General features: G+C 41.9%; 1 protein-coding gene across 1 annotated transcript; it reads right to left on the bottom strand.

Annotated features, from left to right (window-relative positions):
• Nucleotides 1-485: 485 nt before the first annotated feature.
• On the bottom strand, nucleotides 486-15,197 carry ST8SIA3 (ST8 alpha-N-acetyl-neuraminide alpha-2,8-sialyltransferase 3). The gene is made up of 4 exons (XM_005296831.5): nucleotides 14,574-15,197; nucleotides 13,067-13,189; nucleotides 10,216-10,773; nucleotides 486-9,286 (listed from the first exon to the last, which is right to left on the bottom strand). Exons 1-4 carry the CDS (start codon nucleotides 14,750-14,752, stop codon nucleotides 9,004-9,006), a joined length of 1,143 nt encoding a protein of 380 aa, XP_005296888.1. The 5' UTR covers nucleotides 14,753-15,197; the 3' UTR covers nucleotides 486-9,003.
• Between the last annotated feature and the right edge of the window lie 7,175 nt (nucleotides 15,198-22,372).

Genomic DNA, 22,372 nt, shown 5'->3' with positions numbered 1-22,372 from the left:
ACGTGAGTCAATGTTGCAGGCACATTCACACCGAACAATAACATTGTGAAAAGATTCAAAATGAATCATTGCGTTCCCCCCCCCCACACACACACGCACACAAACTACAGTCACAATAAATATGCAGGATTCCTCTACAAAAGGAAACAGGTTCCTTGTTCACAAATATGACAACATATTTACATGTACATTACACTGTGCAGGCCACATTCAAATCTCAGATGTGTGGCCACATCGAGTACATATTAAGTAATGCCCTGGGACCTGATCCTGATCCCACTGAAGCCAATAGTGACTTCAGTGGGAGCAAGATCAAATACCAGCTTTTGCATGCAACACATTTTGCAACATGTGCAGCTTTGCACGCCATTCACCTGAGATTATATCCTGGCCCATAATGGACATTAATACTATTTTAAAAATAAATAATACTTCTAATATGGCCATTAACTAATAAATGCTTTGTTACAATTATGGCAGATCTGTTTTTAATTTTTTTATTATAATTTTTATGTTTTTTAGTGAAAACAACTCCATCAAGCATTGAACTGCATGGTCATTAGAATAAAGACACATTCATTTACAGAAAACCTGCTTTCAAAATCATTTCTTTTTGCAGCCTCCATTCACAGTTAGTTATATTTCACAATCCTCACTTTTTGGTATACTCAACTGTTAAATAAACAAAGTGATAGCCAGAATGACTTTTTTCGTGTGCCCTACGTACATGTAATATTCACTGAAAAAATGATAGGTACTAAAATGTTAAATAAAGATATATAAAGTAACAGAAGTAGTACACATACATCTCCAATTTTTATGTACAGTTTTGTTTTATGTTTTACTGCTCTCCTGCCCAATCCCCAATATACAAGCTAGCATCTAGATTAGCACTGCTCCTGTGTTACACTCTCACATTTCTTTGTGAGTTTACACTTGCATATCCTCATACCTTCACAGGTCTTCTTTATAGGTGGATGGCTTATACCCACTGAGAAAGGAAATAGGCATGCAGTTGCTCACATAAATTCAGTCACTGACTTTATTGGAAGCAGGATAGGCCTTTATGGACTGTGCAACAGTATCACGAACATCAACAAGTCCTGAGGTGATCAGAGCTAAGATCTTAAAACTTTAGCTCAAAAGAGCTTAGGTCCTCTATTTATAGATAAAATTCACCCTAATGGATATCGTGCGTGGAAAGCCCTCTGCGGCACCACAGTCAATACTGCCCCAGAACAGCATCCATCCCAACATTGTGCTCACCTAGAGACCTTATAACCCTATCCTACCTTGTCTCCATTTGCAACCTGTCCCATGGTAGGCATTCTACCCTCATGAGACAGGGCTGTATTGGTTTTGAACAGTTCATGCCCTTCTCCTTGGAACCAGTAACTATGATTCAATATTTAAAAAAAAAAGTTTTGAAAATGACACACATCGGCATACAATGTCCTATATCTATGCCTTTCTAGCGAGACATTCACTTGTATTACTGCATATTTATCCTTCGCCATCAGAAATCCATTTAGATTGATATAGACAAGAAGGAATTCAGATTGCAAGAGAAAGGCAGGAAGAGTGTAGCCAACAAGATAACAAATGTAGGCATGATTTACTCTCCTCAACACCTGGGGTGGGGTGCAATTTTTATCACTTGACACTCAAAGAATCTGATCGGCTGGAGGAAAGCAGCTGGACAAGTTGCTTTAATTTATGTGGGGTCTCCCTGTCAGTCTGCTTGGGAGATGTGGTGAGTCAGCACACTTATTGGGTGCTCCTGGCCTGTGCCTTCCCAGTTCAACCCCATTCATTTGTTTGTCTTGGCTTTGATCTCTCCATAAAACACAACCAGAGTCTGCCACAGGGAGTAGTCATGGAGTCAGGTGCTAACTACTCACTGTAAAAGTGGCAGAATCTGGACCTTCAATGACTTTGGCTTGTGAACACTGAGGTGTCAAATAGGACCTTTGACTCTTTTCAGGTTCACCCCCTTGAAAAGGGTTACATGGGCCATGAGTGAGACACAATAGGAAAAGGACACTGATCTCAATCCTGCAGTCCTGACACAGGCAAAACACCTGCTGTTGTCAAAGGGAGTTTACCAGCACAGATACTTCTGGATCAGGCTCTTAATGTGAATTTTTCCAAACTAATTTGAAATTGGAGATTTAGGACAAGGAGAGGGGCTTGATCCTGCCCTGAATGAATCATATGGGAGTCTTTCCATTCACTCCAATGAGAAGAGTATTGGCCCCCAAAATAGTGTTCCTTTTAATTTGTAAAATAAATCCAGTTATTTTTGTCTCTAAACAAAAGCAGATTTGAAATACCATCTAGAAAAACAGAAGGATACAAGTAACACATTGTTTTAAAGCATGGTTTCCACATTGCAGCAAACTTGAACAAAGAATATTGATACCAAAAAGCAATTTTCTTTGGGCCTTATTGTGTCATTGATTTTGAAGCAGAACTCCCCGCTGAAATCGATGGCTCTGAAATGTTCAATGGGGTTCTGAAAAAACAATGGGGAGTTATGCGTAAAAATCAATGGTATGATATGGCCCTTTGTCAATAATTTTCTGAATTCCTGTTTCTGATATTTAAAGATATTTGTGTTTCTCACTTAGCACCTAGTGCCTCTTTCTCCCTGCTATAGCATCACAGTAGTGCTTATCAAACCACAGTCTGTTTTCAAGGGCAAAATTCTCCTGTCAAGTGCCCAGAGTGGATCTCACCCCGATAGTCTGCTCTTGGGAGTTCTTTTCCTGTGGAGAGAGCAGAACTTGGAGTCTAGTTCCACTGCATAACTTCACTGCAAGGGAGAGTGGGGAGTGAGAAACAAGCTGTAAGGGAGGCAACATTTGTTTAAACTAAACAAATTCAGCCCTGGTATAAGTGGCACAATTCCATAGTCTACTTCCTTCAACAATTAGGCATATAGTTTCAGAAGAGTGGCCTCCCTTTTACAGAGCCGTTTGTTCCCATAATTTTTGCACTTGCAATTCATTTTGTGGGTGCAAAAGAGCAGGCACAGAAACAGCATCCAGCCCTCAGATGAAAATAATAGCAAGCAAAATTATAAGGAAAAAAAGCTGGAGATTACAGCTGTGTGGAGATTGGAATTTCCACTTTGCAAAGGATTTTGAGTTTTCAAAATTTGTTCTGATAAAGAAAGAAAACTGAACATTTCAGAATTCTGTGCAAAAGAAAATTTCAGAAAAAAAAGAATTGGGGCTGAATGAAATCTTTTGTTTCAATTTTGGCTTTTTACTTTATATTATATTATAATATATATGTAATATATAATACAAAATATAAAATTGAAACAAACACCAAAACATTTTGTTCTGAAAATGTCAAAATGGGACATTTTAACATTTTAGAAACTTTATTCCTTTTTTTTCCTACACAATTTCATGAAGCATTTTGATTTCAAAGGAACCTCTTTTTCCAATGGAAAATGGTTCCATTGAAGTTTTTCTGACTAGCTCTATTGGAGAAATAAATCCACTTTCTGAACAGGAAATGGTAGAGCAGTGCGGAACAAAACTCCAGATCAGGACACCAACCCAAAATAGAGATTCATATCCAAATGTTGCCACTATGCTAAACAGTGGAATTCACAGTGAACTCTGATAGCATGGGACCCCATAGTGAAGTGGTTTAGGGCTGAAATTATTTCAATACACTGAAATGTACCAGAAGAAGTTTTGGATCTAGAGAATTTCTGCTTGGAGTTATGCTGCATTGTGAAAAAATGATGACTTTATTATAAGAAGATCCACTGCATTTTAAAAGATTCTGATACTCTTATTCAGATTCAGTTATACCGTACTCCATGAGTATTCCCATTGAAGTCAATGGAAAGAAGACAGTGGAATAACCCATGCAGTAAGGTGATCTTAAACTAGAAAAAAGGTGTTGGAATCTGGCCCTAAATAGATTGTTCCCCTTTGTGAAAATGTCTCTTGAAGATGCTCTATGTGACTGAATGGAAAGAACATTCATTTAGACATTCATTTAGACGAGTGCATATTTGCTTGTGATTACTTCTAATTAAATTCATTAGTAATCTAAACTTGTACATAACTATGTACCTAACTTGCACATAACTATGTTATGTAAACAATGTACAGTAGCCAAACATTGTTGGCCAATATAATTTCTTATTGTTGAGAGCCAGCAACTGAAAAATATATACAACATATTGGCCTCAGCATTAAAACAAATATGATGCTAATTGTTCATATTTACTTAATTAGATTAAAATTATAGTTTCCCACTGTTTAAATTAATAATTCATCACTTAAATTAAAATGCCAGCTACCAACTATGAACCCTCCTGCAATATTTCCTGTTCTCCAGTGACTGAGTTCCACACAGTACAAAATATGATACAATGTTTATAGAATTAGGTGTGTATTGGTGGCTGTGTGTGTATATTAAGTTAAACTAAGAATATTCTATTATACATAGCAGTGAATTAAGAATGGACTTAGCTTCCATGGTGAACACACACATACTGTACAATCCAATAGTAAGGTACATTGGAAAAGATTATTTGACGTTCCTAGTTAATAATTAGTGCAGAACCCTACCCTTCATAATTCTCATTCTTCCTTTTTGAAAAATATGTAAATAATGTTTTCACCTTCCTTAGGCTTGGTCTACACTAACCCCCCAAATCGAACTAAGGTACGCAACTTCAGTTTCGTGAATAACGTAGCTGAAGTTCGAAGTACCTTAGTTCGATCTTACCTCGGTCCACACGCGGCAGGCAGGCTCCCCCGTCGACTCCGCGGTACTCCTCTCGTCTAGCTGGAGTACCGCAGTCGACGGTGAGCACTTCCGGGTTCGACTTATCGCGTCCAGACAAGACGCGATAAGTCGAACCCAGAAGTTCGATTGCCAGCCGCCGAACTAGCGGCTGGGTATAGACGTACCCTTAGACACAGGCACCCAGAAAAAGACAATTGTTCAGAACTTAATTCTTGGGCTGTTGCTCCTCTCTTACCCCTTCTGCACCCCAAGCTGCGATAACTGGGCTTACAAATTTACCTGAATTGTGAGTTCCATTGTAAAAAGTCAGTGTACGTTCATAAGATGTCACAATAGCAACAAATGTTGATGGGAAAAGGTACGAAATGGAGAAAGACTGAATTAGTCCATACAAAAAGGCCTACTGATACAACTCAAGGACTGTGTTAAGATCCTGCTTGTAAGCAAGAAAAGTGTGGAACCAGAAATTAGTGAACCAAAATTGTTGTGCCAGAAGTAGGCCTAATTGGTGGATGAAATAATGAGGGGATGTGCTATTCCACCCACTATTTCTTTTTGGGGTCCTTAAAAGAAAAAGACTTTGGGGAGAAAAATTTCTACTGGAGCAAGCTTCACCATCAAGGCTGCCACCCCACCATCTCCTGGACCCCTGGGTCTTCATCATCCTGATCTTGAGAGATGTCCTGACCAGACCATGCCAGAGAGAGAGAACACAGAACACAACACCACCTCTGCTTGGCTCCAGCTGAATCCCAAACACCATCTGGGATGAAATAGGATCAAACTTTAACAATAGTATCAGGAACAACAGCTCCAGCCCATCTCAACTATCTTCATCAATTTTTTCCCAAAAGGACAGTTATTACCATTTTTGGTACCGTCTAATGACTATCAAACAAAGATTTTTCTTCCTTCTAAAAATTCTCTTCAGCTAAAGGGAAAGAGAACAAGGGATGTTGTTAACATGAAAACCTTACTTAATACTTTACATTTTGCATCCTTTAACTGTTTTTCTCTCTTTGCTGTATCTTTAGTAAAAGGTTAAAAGGGATATTTAATAATGTGGTTGCCACGGTACTAAGCAGGCTGAGGTTTCTGTATACCAAACCCCAAACCTTGTTTAACACTGTTTAATATTGGACAGTGACTGGGTTATACCATAGCAATCACACCCACAGTGTAACATGGCAGATTAGGAGTTACAAGGGATGGGTCCAATCCTGAAGACCTTTACTCATCTGACTTCACTAGGACTAGTCAGAAGGTAGAGGTTTGCAGGGCTGGGCCCTAGCTCCTTAACCTGGGTATATCGTAGTTTGTAAGCTCTTTGGGGGGCAGGGACTGTCTTTTTGTCCTGTGTTGGAACATTGGCTAGCACAATGGAGAACTAATCCCTGATTGGGGACCCCACATGCTATTGCAATGCAAATAATAAATAAAATAGCAATAATTAATCATATGGAGCCATGATACATTGGCACCTCACCATTATGAGGCCACTTAATAACAACACCTGTAATAAGTAAAACTCTAGTGTATGAATTCTTAAGAATAGCGAGCAGGACAGACAAAGATATCAGGAAAGCAGATGCAGGCTTCCACAACTGGGCAAGAAACTTTAGCAATAATGCGATTTCTAAACAGGAGAGTGTGAAGTCATCCATTAACACTATGATGGAATACTCTATACTCTGTGAGTTTGGATATAGGCTAACCTTCTCCTGAACACTTTCAGTTTTAAGTTTCTATTTACAAAACAAACCCAGCAAATTGTTGGTGATTTATGTCCTCTCCAGGAATCAAAGAAGAATTTTGAAAATGGTTTTAAAACTCTTGCTGTTTCAGGATCTCCATTCAGTGAATGGGGCTGGCGTCCTTCACTGGTGGAAATACCACTTTAAGAACAATGCATAGCACAGGCTGAGTTTGATGATGCAAAGTCAGCTGGATAGCATTTGCTTTTCCACCAGAGGCATTGGGATTCAGAGTTTTTTAAAGTTGTTGCAAGGTGGCTCCGTGCTCCCCTCACATGGGAATCCTGAGAGAGGTGAAAGCTTAGAAATGGAGCTAACACTCCCATTAACCTGATTAGGGCCAGAATTTCACCCTAACTCTCAGGCAGATTTTCACTCAGAAAAGAACTCAGGGAGAAATTCCTATTGAAATCAAAGGCAAAACTCCCACTGAGTTCATTAGGGTCAGCATTTCACCATGGATGCTGAGGGGATTATGCCAAATAAAGCAGTGGTCCCCATTTCCATCCTTCTCCAGTCCCGGCATGGCCATCTCAAGCCAAGGTGCAGAGGTTTCAGTGGATTCCATGGAGGAGGGAGACCATTCCTCACTGATTAGAACATTATTTATATTACCCTGGAGTTTTCCATTCTTAAATTCTATTTTTACTTTGTAGATGAATCTTTGAAAAATTAAGATAGCAGCATGTGTGGTGTTTTACATCATTATCACAGATACCTCCAGGACTTAGTTATTCTTCACTTGAAGCCATACAAAATAATATAAAATTGTTAGAATATTTTGAAGCATAATGGTTTTAATTTAAAAATATTAGAATCAATTGGCCTGAGACATAATGGCCAATGTTTTCAAAGTTAGGCCCCAAAAGTTAGGTCCCTACATAAGTTGCCTGATTTTTAAAGTGGTTTAGAAACCTGCATCTCCCATGGACCTCAGTGAATGTTTAATTACCTAAATATGGAATTAGGTGATTAACTTTTGGCACCTAAATTTGAAAATTTTAGCCAGTAATTTTAATCTGTTCCCATTGTCGGCATTGATCTTATCCTCACTGCTCCCAAATAAAAAAAACTATCAAAGATTTTTGTTGAATTATGTTTCATCATTACACTTTTTTTTTTAGACATAACTATATACACTTGTTCAGGAGCAATGTAATGGTTACCCTGGTTTCTGCACATCTTTTTTAGGGGGACATGGAGAGGAAGCAACAGGATGGGGTATAGTATTTCCAGTATGGATGCCACTTTTGGAACATAACACAACGTATCACCCGAACACATAGAATAACTATGCTTGAGGTACAGTAGAACTACAAGGAAAAAGAAACAATATATGTGAAAATCTAATTTCTATCTTGAACCCTGATCCTGTAATGAGATCTGCATGGGTGGACTCCAGAGGCCGCACAGAGCTCATTGCAGGACTAGGGCTTTGGTTGGTAGTGCAATGGGCTATGGAGTAGAAAACCCATTTCTTGCAGTGGCTTTAGAATATGTGGGTTAGGCTTGTGAAGACTGGGAGTGCAGCAATAACACTGATGAAGGGGAGTTTAGGAATAGAGGAGCCTAGGTCAAAGAGACTATTACAAACTGTGCTCCTCCTCCAAAGGATCTATATTCCTCAAATCACTGTCAGCCCCCTTTGGGGATGTTTGGATAGGATTAGGAAGGGCCTCCTCATCACAGAATAGAATTTAAAAAAATTGTATTATTAATCTTGATACATTAATTTTAAAATCAAACAGCCAAATTCTGTTACACTGATGTTAATGACAACATTCCCATAGATTTAAATGGGTCCGTCTCTAGGATTTGTCTCAAACTGAATTAAAACACTGAAGTAACCTAAGAACAATTTATGTATCTAGTTATGACAAGGCCCATCACTTTAATACTATTCCTAGGAAAATGTAAAATACAAGACCACAGATCATATGCAAGCTGTGAAAATCAGAGTCCATTCTAAAGAACTATAACTTGATAGTAAATGGAAATGTTAATTAGCTTTCTCCAATTAGCCATGGCAACATGTGTATGTTTCACTACTAATAGTAATAGCTGTAAGATAAGCAAAATATTTTAAACTAACGGTTCTAATTCTAATCTGCAGGGAACATTAAAATTTGTAGGTTAGAGGCATTTAGTGTAATGTTAAAATATATATATGAAAATATTTTAAAACATGTATTTAGTAGCATATCTATAAATGCAAAATATCTATCTTAAAGAGTTTAAACTTTTCTGGTCCATGAATAGTGTCAGTACATTTTGATAAACACTTCTGCATTGCTAAATATGCTGAAACTTTTTGATGAGCTGTGATAAGGGCTATTAAAAAGCATCTTTATATTATGGAAAATATTTTAGGTTTTTTTCTTTTTTTTTAGAATTATATTTTAAAGAATGTTTAATTCAGTTTTGGGCACTTTTTAAACAATCATTTGGCACTTCAAGTTTTAAGTTCTTAGGCACAATGTGACAAAGTCAGTTTAGTTAGTCCTTCACCATGCATTTTGTAGAGCAGCTGGAATTCTGCAGGCAGCTGGTGGGACTCCTGCCACTTGGTAGTGAACTTTGTTCCTTTTTTATCGTAGTAATGGTATGGGAGGTCTTCCCTGGTGTTAGGATCAAATCCAAATGGCCAAAACCCATACAAGTGGATCTCTTCACATATTGCAGAAGCAAGGGTATACATAAGAATACCTGTGCTCAGTCGCTTGGGTGACAAATGTTTATTTTTCCAGTACCTGTGAAATAATAAGCAGAGGCTGATTCAGGTACAAATTCTGTATATGACGATTTATAAAAAAACAAGATGGTGGGTGGAGAATGTCAATATTCATAAGTGATCATATGAATAATATTAGGGTTACTATTCAGGTTAGGCCTTATTAAAACAGCATGAGTATAACATACTGTTACTGAAAACGCTATCCTTGCACAAGTTTATCACAGACTTTTTTGTGCCTCTCTGCAATGGTGTCCATTAGGACATCGGTTTGTTAGTCCCCAATCCTGCAAAGCAGTCCCTGTCTGCAGAAAGATCCCTTCACTTTTGCAGAACCCCACTGACACCATCTGGGCTACACATGGGCTTCTGTTTGCCTATGTGGAGGCAACTGCAGGATCATGGTCTTAGGGTTAAATTAACCCTTGTGCAGACAGCCATTACAAGGCTATGCACTACTTATGCCAATATTATTGCATTGCATTTACAGTCTTCAACCTGAACAAGAGTGCCTAGAATTTAAACTACTCTGAACTGCAACCCTGCTTATGTCAAGTCACCTTGTTTATATGATGAATTTGGCTATAGGCTGGCTTATAATACCTACAGCAAAAGTTGATAGTGCTCTAGTGCTATATTCATTGTGTGATTCACCCTTGTGCAGTGGGACAGCACAAAACCCATGCAACCACTTACATCCCACTTATGCTGAATTAAATGCCACATTGACCTTGTGCTACTCTTTTGCACGGGTGGGAATTTCACCTTAAGGGAGCAATTGTGCTTCTCATTGAAGTCAATGGCAAAACTTCAATTGCCTTCAATGGGAGCAGAATTAGGTCATAACCTTTAGACATTGTACATCAGGTGAATTGTGAATGAAAAATCAATAAAGTAGTTGATTAGTGATATATGTTTCAATGAGTGAAATACATGAAAAATACAAACCTGTTGACATGCTGCATTATATTTCCTGGCCAAGCCAGCTGGACCTTTAATTGCCCTCTATGCTCAACAAAGAAGTCAACCAATGTTCTTGTAACAGTTGCTGAAGTGTGGAAGAAAAAAGCTGGGATCCAAAGAATGGCCCCATCAAGCTTTTTTAAACTTAGAAAAAAGTTATTGCGATCCTGAATGGTCAAAAGATTGTTGTAATACTTTTCCAGGATGCTGGGATTGAAGGTTGTAAGGTTGGTTTTCCTTCCAACATCTTTTTGGAAAGCCTCAGTTGGAGCAAAGTTGCAACGAAAAACAAAATCAGACTTATCTATTTCTTGTCCACACTGACTCCCTGTAAGGATTCCACTATTTCCAACAACAGCACAAATGTTATAATGCTTATTCAAGACAGGTGAGACATCTGGAAGCAGTGATCTGAAGTTATTGCTAATAGAGAAAACATACTTATGGCTGGAATAATCATAATGCATCAGCTGTCCAATCCGAACACTATTCTTGGTCAAAGAAAAATTTTTTATTACATCAACATGCTGGAGAATTCCTTGCCTAAAATAAAATACAAAAAAAACAAAATAAAACATTTCTTTATATTTCTCTCCTTTATACAAAATAGAGGTTTTCTTTCTTATGTCATGATTGGTTTTATTTAAAACAACTGGAGTAAAGTTATTCCAGCTGAGGGTTGCAATGCAACAGCTTTCAACTGACAAGAGTTGTGAGACCAGATCCTCAAACCTTCATAACTCCACTGACTTTAATGGAGGACGCTGATTTGCATCAGTTGAGGATCTGGCCCAGAATAATACCGACATTATAATACTTGATTAATTCTTAAGTTTGAGGCATACGATTGTAACTGTGTACTGTTTACATGGGATGAAATTCACTGCTGTGCAGAGCCTCAGCAAAAAGACTAAATCCTATTTAAACCCCAACTTGAGGGCAATGCCTGGGCCTTGTACTGATCCTCTGTATAGGAGTAAATTTCACCCATGGTAGTGAACAGCAGTGCTTTGGTGAGACTGGATAGCTCTCATATGCCAAGATGTACTTAAAACAAAATGAAGCAGTCAAGAATATTCAATTGTATTAACAGTAATGTAGCTAAATTTTTAATACGAGTGCTTCTTGTACCTCATTAAGAAGCTTTGAGTCACAAAACAAATGACATTCAACTGTCTCCCCTTACGTAAACATAATACCGTAATATCTCATTTGGACAAGCAAACTGGAATTTTTAAAAGGGGTATTATGAATCCTAAAAACACTCTGGAATTTCGCCTGTAGTGGATAAAACTAGAAAATGAACCATTACTGCTTTATTTGCTCATGTTTATGAAAAACAAACAACCTCTCTTCCAGCTCGCCATCCTCAAATGTCTAAGCATTAATGGAATCCCAGTGGGTACCCTAATTATGGTCTATTGCTAACAGACAAATGCAAGGCAGATCTTGAGGCATTAACTAACATCAACATAGAGGTGCAGCTGAGCTATTTATTTAAGGGTAGACTGTGCTGCAAGAGCACAGGCCATAGTGGTGGCACATTGTGATGTCATTACTGGAACTCCCCAGGGAAGAACCACAATTTCCTCTCTGCTCCTCTCTGGCCCCTGAAGAGTTGTAATTTAGTGTTGGGCTATACCAGCCACAAATTATTTTCCACAGCCCCACACTGCCTCATCTGCTGTGTTGGCTAGAGACCAAAGAGTAGAGGGAGTGGAGCCAAAGTTCACCACTTCTCCTACCCATTCCAAGGAAACAATTAGTGGACACATTGCTCAGCTCTCTCCTTTGTGCCAAAACCCATTACCAGGTGGGCTGCATAGGGGTGTTAAGAAAGTTCTTACTCCTCTGCCTGGTTGTGTAATCCAAGCCACAATCTAGCCTTTAAAAACACTGGGCAATTTTCAGGCAAAATTTGTATTCTTATGTTATTGGCCCAGATTGTGGCATCAATCTCTAAGCAGAAATTTCCATGATCAAGATCAATGGCTAAACACATATATAAGTAGAGAAAGAAAGAAAGAAAGAAAGAAAGAAAGAAAGAAGACTGACCCACCATTTACCAGCATTAGTATCACAAGTTGAAGAAGAGCATCAATGATAGACTAAAAGGCATTTCACCTAATATTAAATTCTTGCAAATGTTGAGTTTTGAGGAAATGAAGGGAACTGAGGAATAATTTCCATTGCCATGTTGTCATCTTGTTAAATGGAATTTGGTGAAGTTGAGGTGAAAATCATTATGGAAAGAATTAATTTTAATTGGATCAGAAATGTTTCCATCGTGTTCTCCATGTTTTAGACAACCAGAAACAGCTATGGTTATAAAGAAAGAGCTAGTCTGCATTTTTACGGAATTACTGGTTGCTAATTGGCTGAGAAGTTCCACTGAAACATTTTTTTGTATTTTAATAAATATAATATTTGATAAATTATAGATTGATTCTTAATTTTTTTTAATTCTCTTGAAATAATAGCAAATTAATTATCATTTTGATAAACCTGGTTACATCCTATTAGTATAATAGTAATATTCCATTGCTGTAAAACAGCTTCTGTTCTTTAATGAAATAATAAATTACCCTAGGACAGTGATGTATTTTATTTTGTATATTTTTTTAAACACTTCACCTTGTTGGGAAATGTTCGGACTCACTCTGTGTCTCAAGAGTTCTGGCAAGTTACTCAGAGTTCAGTATTTATAATTGCCTGATTATATTTTCTAAATATACACCAACCACAGGTACATAGGGAGAGGGATAATTGCACTACATGGGGCTAGACTAGAGCCCCATGCCTAAGAAAACAGTCCCTTGGTTTGATTCTCTCTCACCTTTGATGTAAGAATGCTGTTCTATTAAACGTCCATTTGGAAGGCTTTTCCTGCAGCTCGTGTGTCAAAGAATTTGTAATCGGTACAAACGAAGGGTCCAGAAACTTCAGTGCAAACTGGGACCTGAAAAATGAGCACGCACGCAGGTACACACACGGAATTAACAAATTGTTCAGGGCTGAGTTTAAAGATTCGGTCTGTTTTAGTGCGGATGATTTAATGGGCAGGGAACTAACTGAGCAAAATCTCCATTTCCCCCGTCATAGTCTGGTCTCCCTGTTTAAATCAATCTGAACGAAAGAGACTTTACACATTTCTGTGCACTGCAGAATTCATAAAATGGCCGTCAAAAATATTACTGTGCTGGAATTGAAGTCAAACAGATGGGCAGGTTCAGAGCGTAAATCAGCACCACGGACAGCGATCGACCAGCAGGCAGTCTCCAGCAGCTAGCCCCGCTCCCTGGGCCTGGGTTATTATGATAAGAGGGTTCTGCCTGTTCATTTCATCCTGCTTTCCTGTCTCTTTTCTCTCTCTCCCCCACTCCCCCAAGCCTCAGAAACTCCAGCAGTTTAACAACTCTCCTTCCCTCTCCACCAGAGTGTCCCGCATTTCTCTGGGGGATTGGGCTTGTAGTCTGCCCTTATTCAGAAAGCTCAGCACTGTAGGGTAGGGAAGGGAATCTCTTCATGTGTTCCTAAGAAGATGTAACGGGCTTTGCACACGGACTGCATCAGCCAGCACAGAGCGTTTTTACAAGGAGTTCCAGCCCCACTGATATGACCCAGACCCGTTCGCCTCTCGTCAGGCTCAACCCCTCGGATTTCCGGGGGATGCTGCAGCGTGCTCTCCTCGGTACCCCCATCAAGTGCAAAGCAGAATCCAAAGCGCCATGCAAGATGGGGATCTGAGCCACTTTTTTTCTCTCTCCAGCTGAAGAACAGCAGGCTGGGGAGGAAGGAGAGCTGGGAACCGCTCTGGGTGCTGGGGGTCCAGAGAGCATCTTGTGCCCTGAGCCTGGAGCCCTCTGCCGGGAGTGGCTTTGCGCTGGACCCGGGGCTGGAATCTCCCTGGTGGGGGGAATTGCAAAGGGGGGAGGGTTGCAAGGGAAGACGTCGGGGGGGGGGGAGACTCCCAGCCTTTCCCCACCTCAATCCAGGGGACCAGGGCGCCTGCGCCATTAGCTCGCCCCCTGGAATATATATGAACCGGGCGTGGAGCCACCATGATCATCAACTAACATGAGTCTTTCCCCCAGGTCAGTCAGCAGCATCCTCCCCACCACACAGACCAAGGGGCCCTCTGGTTTTGGCCACTGGTGGGAAAGCCCAGAGCAGAGCGATCACATCGATTGACTCGCAGGGTGTTATTTCATTTTAAAAGCAACGATCAAAGGGTGCCTGGGCGAACGGGGAGAGCCAAGATGCAGGACTCTCCCCCCCCCCCCCACCCCTCCCCGTGTGCATCCATCCGCCTTAAAACGGAGCGAGAAACAGCAGGCACTTACCTGAATCCAGCATGGAACATGTACATTCTGGGCACCCCCGAGCTGGCATATCTGGGAGTGGTGAAGATATTGTCCTTTTTCAGGGACACGTAGCTGATGAGGGATAAGATCAGCAGAGCCACGCTGAGCATCACCAGCCCCAGCACACTAGCCACCCGGACCATTTTGCAATTTCTCATGCCTGGGAAAGCAATGGAGTTGCAAGGGGTGGGGTGGGGTGGGGGGATGGGGTGGGGGAGAAGCTAGAGAAACCGGCCCATTGGCGTTACAGCGAGCGAGCTGCGATGGCGCTGTGTGTGTCGCGGGGGGAGGGCGGGGGAGGCAACTCCGAGAGACAATCCGGAGCCACGGGAGCTGCGAGCGGGCACGAGGCAGAATTACAAATAAAATGGAGGGTTCGGAGCTGCAGGCGGCGCTGAAATGGCAGCCGGCTGCGCCGGGACGCCGCTGCCCCTCAGGCCAGGCCCGTTCCCGCTGGCGGGGCTGGGGGTAGAGCGCTACCGGGCAGTGCGGGCACCGGCGGCCATTAATGAACCTTAATCTGCCAAACAGCCTGTGGGGCGCGGCGCTAATGAACGTAGGAGCCACGGTGGCCACACGCTGCCTGGTGGGGCTGCATTCAGATGGGTGGGGAGGGATGCAGATAGCTGCAGGCCCCGCGCCTTCCGCCAGAACCCCCCCTCACACCGCCTGAGCCCCCCCCCCCGTTTTCCCCACCAGAGCCCCCCCATTCAACGCCCGAGCCCCCCGTCCCCCACGCCAGAACCCTCCCCACGCCCGAGCCCCGCTCACACCGCTCGAACCCCCCCCGTTTTCCCCACCAGACTCCCCCCATTCAACGCCCGAGCCCCCCTCACATCACCCGAACCCTCCCCACGCCGAGCCCCCCTCACACCGCCCGAACCCCGTTCCCCACCCCCGAGCCCCGCTCACACCGCCAGAGCCCCCCCGTTCCCCACGCCAGAACCCTCCCCACGCCCGAGCCCCCCATACACCGCCCGAACCCACCCGTTTCCCCCCAACAGAGCCCTCCCGTTCCCCACGCCCGAGCCCACCTCACAGCGCCAGAACCCCCTGTTCCCCCTACCAGAGCACCTCCCGTTCCCCACGCCAGAACCCTCCCCACGCCCGAGCCCCCCATACACCGCCCGAACCCGCCCCGCCCCCCACGCCAGAACCCCCCCCCCACTCCAGACCCCTTCGCGGTCGGAGAAGCCCCGCATTCAGAACTTCCCCTGAGAGTCCCCCGCAAGAAAGGCTTGTGGGGTTCAGTTTTTAAAAAGTATAATGTGCTTCTAGGAGCTCCGGCACAGCGGGGCAAGCGTTATAAGGAAGGCTGGTGGAGCAAAGGGAAGCGAAGGAGTCAAAATTCCCATTCATGCCAACTTTTTCTCCCCTTACAACACTCAAATGTGCTTAGGTTTCAGATGAAATTTGCTCAGTGATTTGTTTATGAAGCAGTTTAATTACATTTAATTAAAAATGATTAGGACTTATAGTACGTGTTAAAGAATGGGATGGTCTAGACAGTATTTGGTCCTGCCATGAGAGGTCCCTTCCAGTCCTAGAATGTATGAATCTATAAATCTATGAAAAAGTAACCAAGTGCTACATTTTGAAATAGCCTTTGAAGTCAACAACATCTGTTTTTAAATTGCCCAATACTTCTAAAGGGTCTTTGTAAAATGCTTGCCCATCTACAGTGTGTCTAAATCCTGTACTATATACATTACAGACTCAGTCATCCAAAGAGCAAGTAAAGTCTCATAAACACAAGATATACATTTTTCATGATTAACCTTTAAATAAAAAGGTTTGCACACACAAAAATGCATTAAAATTGTCTTAAGCAATCATGCAAGGGTCCAATTCTGCAAATCCTTTAGCAGGTAGTCACACTGAAGTAAATGGCCTATGTGTGTGAATTAGGACCACTAGAATTCTCAGAATAGAGCCCCAAAATGCCAGCAGAATTAATGTGCCTTATTAGAGGCTGGTCTTTAAACAATGAGTCTACAGATACTTACACAGATTATACAAATGCAGTATTAGGGAGACCCTTTAAAGATCTCATTTGCTGGAGGTGGTTGCTAGCCCAGTTTCACTGCTAAAAAAGGGGGGGGGGAGCAAGAAGTGAAGAATAAAGCACAATATTGTCAGACACATAGATGAACATAATTTGTTGAGGAAGAGTCAACATGGTTTTAGTAAAGGGAAATCATGCCTCACCAATCTACTAGAATTCTCTGAGGGTGTCAACAAGCATGTGGACCAACGGGATCCAGTGGATATAGTGTACTTAGATTTTCAGAAAGCCTTTGACAAGCCAAAGGCTCTTACGCAAAGTAAGCTGCCACAGAATAAGAGGGAAGGTTCTCTCATGGATTGGTAACTGATTAAAAGTTAGGAAACAAAGGGTAGGTATAAATGGTCAGTTTTCAGAGTGGAGAGAGGTAAATAGTGGTGTCCCCCAGGGGTCTGTACCGGGACCAGTCCTATTCAACATATTCATAAATGATCTGGAAAAAGGGGTAAACAGTGAGGTGGCAAAATTTTCAGATGATACAAAATTACTAAAGATAGTTAAGACCCAGGCAGACTGCGAAGAGCTACAAAAGGATCTCTCAAAACTGCGTGACTAAGCAATAAAATGGCAGATGAAATTTAATGTTGATAAATGCAAAGTAATGCACATTGGAAAGCATAATCCCAACTATACATATAAAATGATGGGGTCTAAATTAGCTGTTACCACTCAAGAAAGAGATCTTGGAGTCATTGTGGATAGTTCTCTGAAGACATCCACTCAATGAGCAGCGACAGTCAAAAAAGCAAACACAATGCTGGGAATAATTAAGAAAGAGATAGATAATAGGACAAAAAATATCATGATGCCTCTACATAAATCCATGGTACGCCCATATCTTGAATACTGTGTGCAGATGTGGTCGCCCCATCTCAAAAAAGATATATTGGAATTGGAAAAGGTTCAGAAAAGGGCAACAAAAATGATTAGGGGTATGGAATGGCTTCCGTATGATTAATAAGACTGGGACTTTTCAGCTTGGAAAAGAGATGGCTAAGGGGAGATATGATTGAGGTCTATAAAATCATGACTGGTATAGAGAAAGTAGATAAGGAACTGTTGTTTACTACTTCTCATAACACAAGAACTAGGGATCACCAAATAAAATTAATAGGCAGCAGGTTTAAGACAAATAAAAGGAAGTATTTCTTCACACAACGCACAGTCAACCTGTGGAACTCCTTGCCAGAGGATGTTGTGAAGGCTAAAACTATAACAGGGTTCAAAAAAGAACTAGATAAATTCATGGAGGATAGGGCCATCAATGCTATTAGCCAGGATGGGCAGGAATGGTGTCCCTAGCCTCTGTTTGCCAGAAGCTGGGAATGAGCGATGGGATGGATCACTTGATGATTACCTGTTCTGTTCATTCCCTCTGGGGCACCTGGCACCTGTTGTAAGACAGGATACTGGGCTAGATGGACCCTTGGTCTGACCCAGTAGGGCCGTTCTTATATTCTTATGGAAACGCCCTCCTAAGCCACGTCTGTGTGTCTAGGTCAGGATTGGCCAACCTGAGCCTGAGAAGGAGCCAGAATTTACTAATGTACATTGCCAAAGAGCCACAGTAATACATCAGCAGCCTCCCATCAGCTCTCCCACCCGCTCCCAGCGCCTCCCATGCACTGGCAGCCCCGCCGATCAGTGTCTCCCCTTCCCTCTACGCACCTCCCCATCAGCTGTTTTGTGGCATGCAGGAGGCTCTGGGAGGGAGGGGAGAGGAGTGAGGGCTCTGCAGGCTCAGGGGAGTGGGTACAAAGGTGTAGAATGAGGGCAGGGCCTGTGGCAGAGCCAGGGGTTGAGCAGTGAGCACCCCCTGGCACATTCGAAAGTTGGCGCCTGTAGCTCCAGCCCCGGAGTTGGTGCCTATACAAGGAGCCACATATTAACTTCTGAAGAGCCGCATGTGACTCCAGAGCCACAGGTTGGCCACCCCTGGTCTAGGTGCTGCAATATGAAAAATCACCTACCACGAGAATGAGTTAAAGAGGAACATCCTTCCTGATCTAAGGGAGAATCCGTTGACTGGGGTTGGCTCAATGTGATTTCAACACAGATTTTTGTATGTGCCAGGTGCTTGCCCAATACCAGAAGAGCAGGCCTCAAAGGCAACCGTTCCAGTGGATCATCCAATGTCATGTTTATAAAGTTATTCTCATCCCGTTCAATTAAGTTAGGGTCCCTATAGCCATGGGCAGGGAGTATAATAGGCCAAGGGAGGCTAAGCCTTCCCTTAGCCAAGACTGGCCCCACCCATGCTGCCTCCTCTCCCCCAAGCTGAGGGCAGCTCAGCTCCTGCTGGAGCCCAGCAGGTGGCTGGGGCCAGTGAGCGTCCTGGCATGGGGGCAGGCCCTATGGCACAGAAAGAGACTGGTCCTTCAGGCATCAGTGTAAAGACCTGAGCCCTGCAGGATATAGTAACTCCTGGCTATCTATGTGGCTTTAGTGGAGGCCAGAAAGGCTAATAAAATTAGGAAGTAGGGCTGCTTGGGAAGTAAGGGGTAGACCTATTTATGATTTCTTTGTCCTCTGGTCAACTCTCCTATTCTCTGCCATGGAATGGGTAATGTCCCCCATCCTTTGCATGCCAAATCAGTCTTCCAAGACTAGGCGATCCCAGTGCAAAGCAAGCTTACACATTCAGATATTATGGTAATGAGGGCCATATAAATATCTTGACAAACAGATAAGAACATAAGAACGCTCAGACCGGGTCAGACCATCTAGCCCAGTATCCTGTTTACCGACAGTGGCCAATGCCAGGTGCCCCAGAGGGAGTGGACTAACAGGCAATGATCAAGTGATCTCTCTCCTGCCATCCATCTCCACCCTCTGACAAACAGAGGCTAGGGACACCATTCCTTACCCATCCTGGCTAATAGCCATTAATGGACTTAACCACCATGAATTTATCCAGTTCTCTTTTAAATGCTGTTATAGTCCTAGCCTTCACAACCTCCTCAGGTAAGGAGTTCCACAAGTTGACTGTTGAAGTATTCTGGGACTTTTGTACCCCCACAAGGCCAAGTGTCTCCTGGGCCTTAGGACCCCATAAAAGTAACAGTATTTATCTGTCTTAGCATATCTCTAGCACTGCTTTTGGGCCTCATACAGAAAATATAGGACCATCCCTTGATTTTTGTACAGAACTCCCACTCTCATTAACAGAAGTTAAAGAGTGAGAATAGAATATTGCTCATAGTCTTTTCTACACAAACATTTAATTTGCGGCAAGCTGGAGTGTAAATCTATCTCCATGTTTAAAGCAGGGTAGATCAAAGCAAACTAGGGAACATTTAGTGTGTAGTAGCAGGGTCCACAAGGACACTCGGAGAATGGCAGGCTAGTGTGGGGTAGAGTGACACCCCAGCTTGCCGCAAAGTGTTTGTGTAGATGTGCCCAAGTAATGCCTATTCCTTCCACAAATGACTCCTGAAAAGAGTTTTAACATGATATTACAATGCATTTTAAATATTTAATTCTTGGAGTTCCAGTGAAAGTTATGAGTGAATCAGATGTGGTTATCACAAGTCAAGTAGAAAACATGAAAAGTCTTTACATAGTATTTGTGGTTCAACCAAAGAGGCTTTTATTGAATTATGCACATGTATGCTGCTGTATCTATAGTTTCTTCTGCATTCACTGCCTCATGTTGGCTCATGGAAAGCATAATTTTTTCATCAGTTGTTTTAATCATCATCTTCTATGTATGTGAACAACGTGATGCCACTGCAAATGATTAAATAAAGCAAATATGTTGGGCATTTCCAATTTATGTACAAACAATAGTTCAGGAGGGAAGCACATGTTAATTCAATGTGTTAGCAGCAGCAGTGAAATCAATGTCAGTGCATTCTGAGTGGTCTGTGGTACATAGGCAAAGAAGATTTTGTAACAATTGGTAAACCAAGATACAGAGTAGGATTTATTGTAAGTGACTTGTGATGTTATCTGAATGCCAAACTGTATAGTTAGTACATCCAGACTGACATCACACTGTTGCCAAAATATCTGGAGATTGCAGGACTGTTGAAACACCGAGAACCGTTCTTTTCAAGGACTAAGGTAATGAAGATAATGCAGCCTACAACTATCTACACAATATTTCTGTATAGCGTATCTACATGAACCGTGGGACTGAGCAATGGGACTGTATCCAATTGCACCTATGGTGGGGAATTGTACATAGGCAGAATTCAATCATTTTAACTGGGATTTGAGCAGGATAATGGGACTAACAGAACTAGTTTTGCAAAAAGAGCTATGGGATCTTTGATCATCTCCAGAAGAAGATTGGTTTTGTTTCATCCTAAAAGCAGCAACTTCAGCATCACTACCCTTACCCTTGAACTTTGTGTATTGACAGAGTGAGGGTCCAATTGACAGTCAGGGAAAAGAGTCAGTTTCTGACGCACCAGTATGAGTTCTTGGAACCACTTAGATTATCACTGGAAGTCTCCCATTGAAATCCTAACCAGATTCAATCCTTTTTAACAAGTGAGATCTAAGGAGATGGCAGTTTAAAGGTTCTTGGCTACAAATATTTAAAAGGTTGGATATCGAATTATACCAAACACCACTTTAATTTTTATTTCACTTTTATGAAACACCCCAGACTTTACAAAGCCACAGACTAGTTTCAGGATACCGCGCTGTGCATTCGAACAAGTTGCAGTAGGAAACAAAGGCAGTTTTTCCTTCAGATTCTTCAAAGATAGCAATATGTCAGTAGCCCCCAGAGAGGTTGAAAGTAAATGAATCAGTGCTAGAAAGTGAAGGATATCATCTGCACTGAATGGTGAAAGGGAGTCCTGAACAGTATCTTCATTGATTTTTCTGTAATTGACAGAGAATCTTGGTTTGCCTTAGGGCTTCTAAATGGAAGAAGTGGGGAGGCCCAGGTACAAGAAGCTTCCTTTGCTAGAATCTGTGAAAATTTCTCTTCAATTATTTGTCTTTTTATTCCATGCAGCTTCGAACAAGGGACTGGGGTGATAAACTTGGAAATTTCATTATTTGCTAAGTGTTTTGCAAAGTGCATTTAAAAAAAAGCTATTCGTGATTTAACATTACAGAGAATCCCTTCATCCTTTGTAGTAGCCATGAAAACCTTGGTGTCCATGGTGGCTAAAAATTCTTTGCTGTTAACACTGTGCATTGATAAATGTCTGCTCTAATTTGCCTATGCTCAGCAGAAATATGGTAGTAATACCTATAGGAATTTAGTAGGAACTATTGTCTTGACTACATTTGAAACTCTCCAGGAGGTGCCTGTCTTCCCTGTGAAATCTATTCCATTCATAATTCTACAGCCATCATTTAAGGGAATGGTTCTGAGTGTATTCCTAGCTCTTGTTAGTCAAAGCTCCTGGCCATTTTGGATCAGACCCTCAGAATACATAATTTCTTTGGGAAATGTAGTTATGAAAAGATAGAATGCTGCTTCTGATTGAATTCAGTCTGAATAAAGCAAGAACGTTAGAATAACAACAGAATGCAGGATGGGTTTAAGGCATAAGCACTTTAGGTCTTCAGCTAGGGCTCCGAAATCCTGGAGTCAGATGGCTACATCTGAATCACAGTTTTCATTTAAGTCTTGAATCCTCACTGTTGTGAAGGAAAGCTTGAAAATGTCACTTGAGTGTACGTGATGCAGTGATCAGAGTCTTCAGAGAGCATGATACATATCTCTGTGTTGTGGTATGCCTAAGGC

This window comes from Chrysemys picta, chromosome 6 (assembly GCF_011386835.1).
Source record: "Chrysemys picta bellii isolate R12L10 chromosome 6, ASM1138683v2, whole genome shotgun sequence".
NCBI classification, from domain to species: domain Eukaryota; kingdom Metazoa; phylum Chordata; order Testudines; family Emydidae; genus Chrysemys; species Chrysemys picta.
Note: the sequence above shows the minus strand (reverse complement) of the source record. Positions and strands in the feature narration are given on the sequence as shown.

Excerpts from the sequence above, each read along its gene's own strand:
- ST8SIA3 (XM_005296831.5), bottom strand. The coding sequence starts at position 14,752 with ATGAGAAATTGCAAAATGGTCCGGGTGGCTAGTGTGCTGGGGCTGGTG. Across the intron at positions 13,190-14,573 it reads ATGTTCCATGCTGGATTCAG|GTCCCAGTTTGCACTGAAGT; the intron begins GTAAGTGCCTGC and ends CTCATTTTTCAG. Across the intron at positions 10,774-13,066 it reads ACAGCATTCTTACATCAAAG|GCAAGGAATTCTCCAGCATG; the intron begins GTGAGAGAGAAT and ends ATTTTATTTTAG.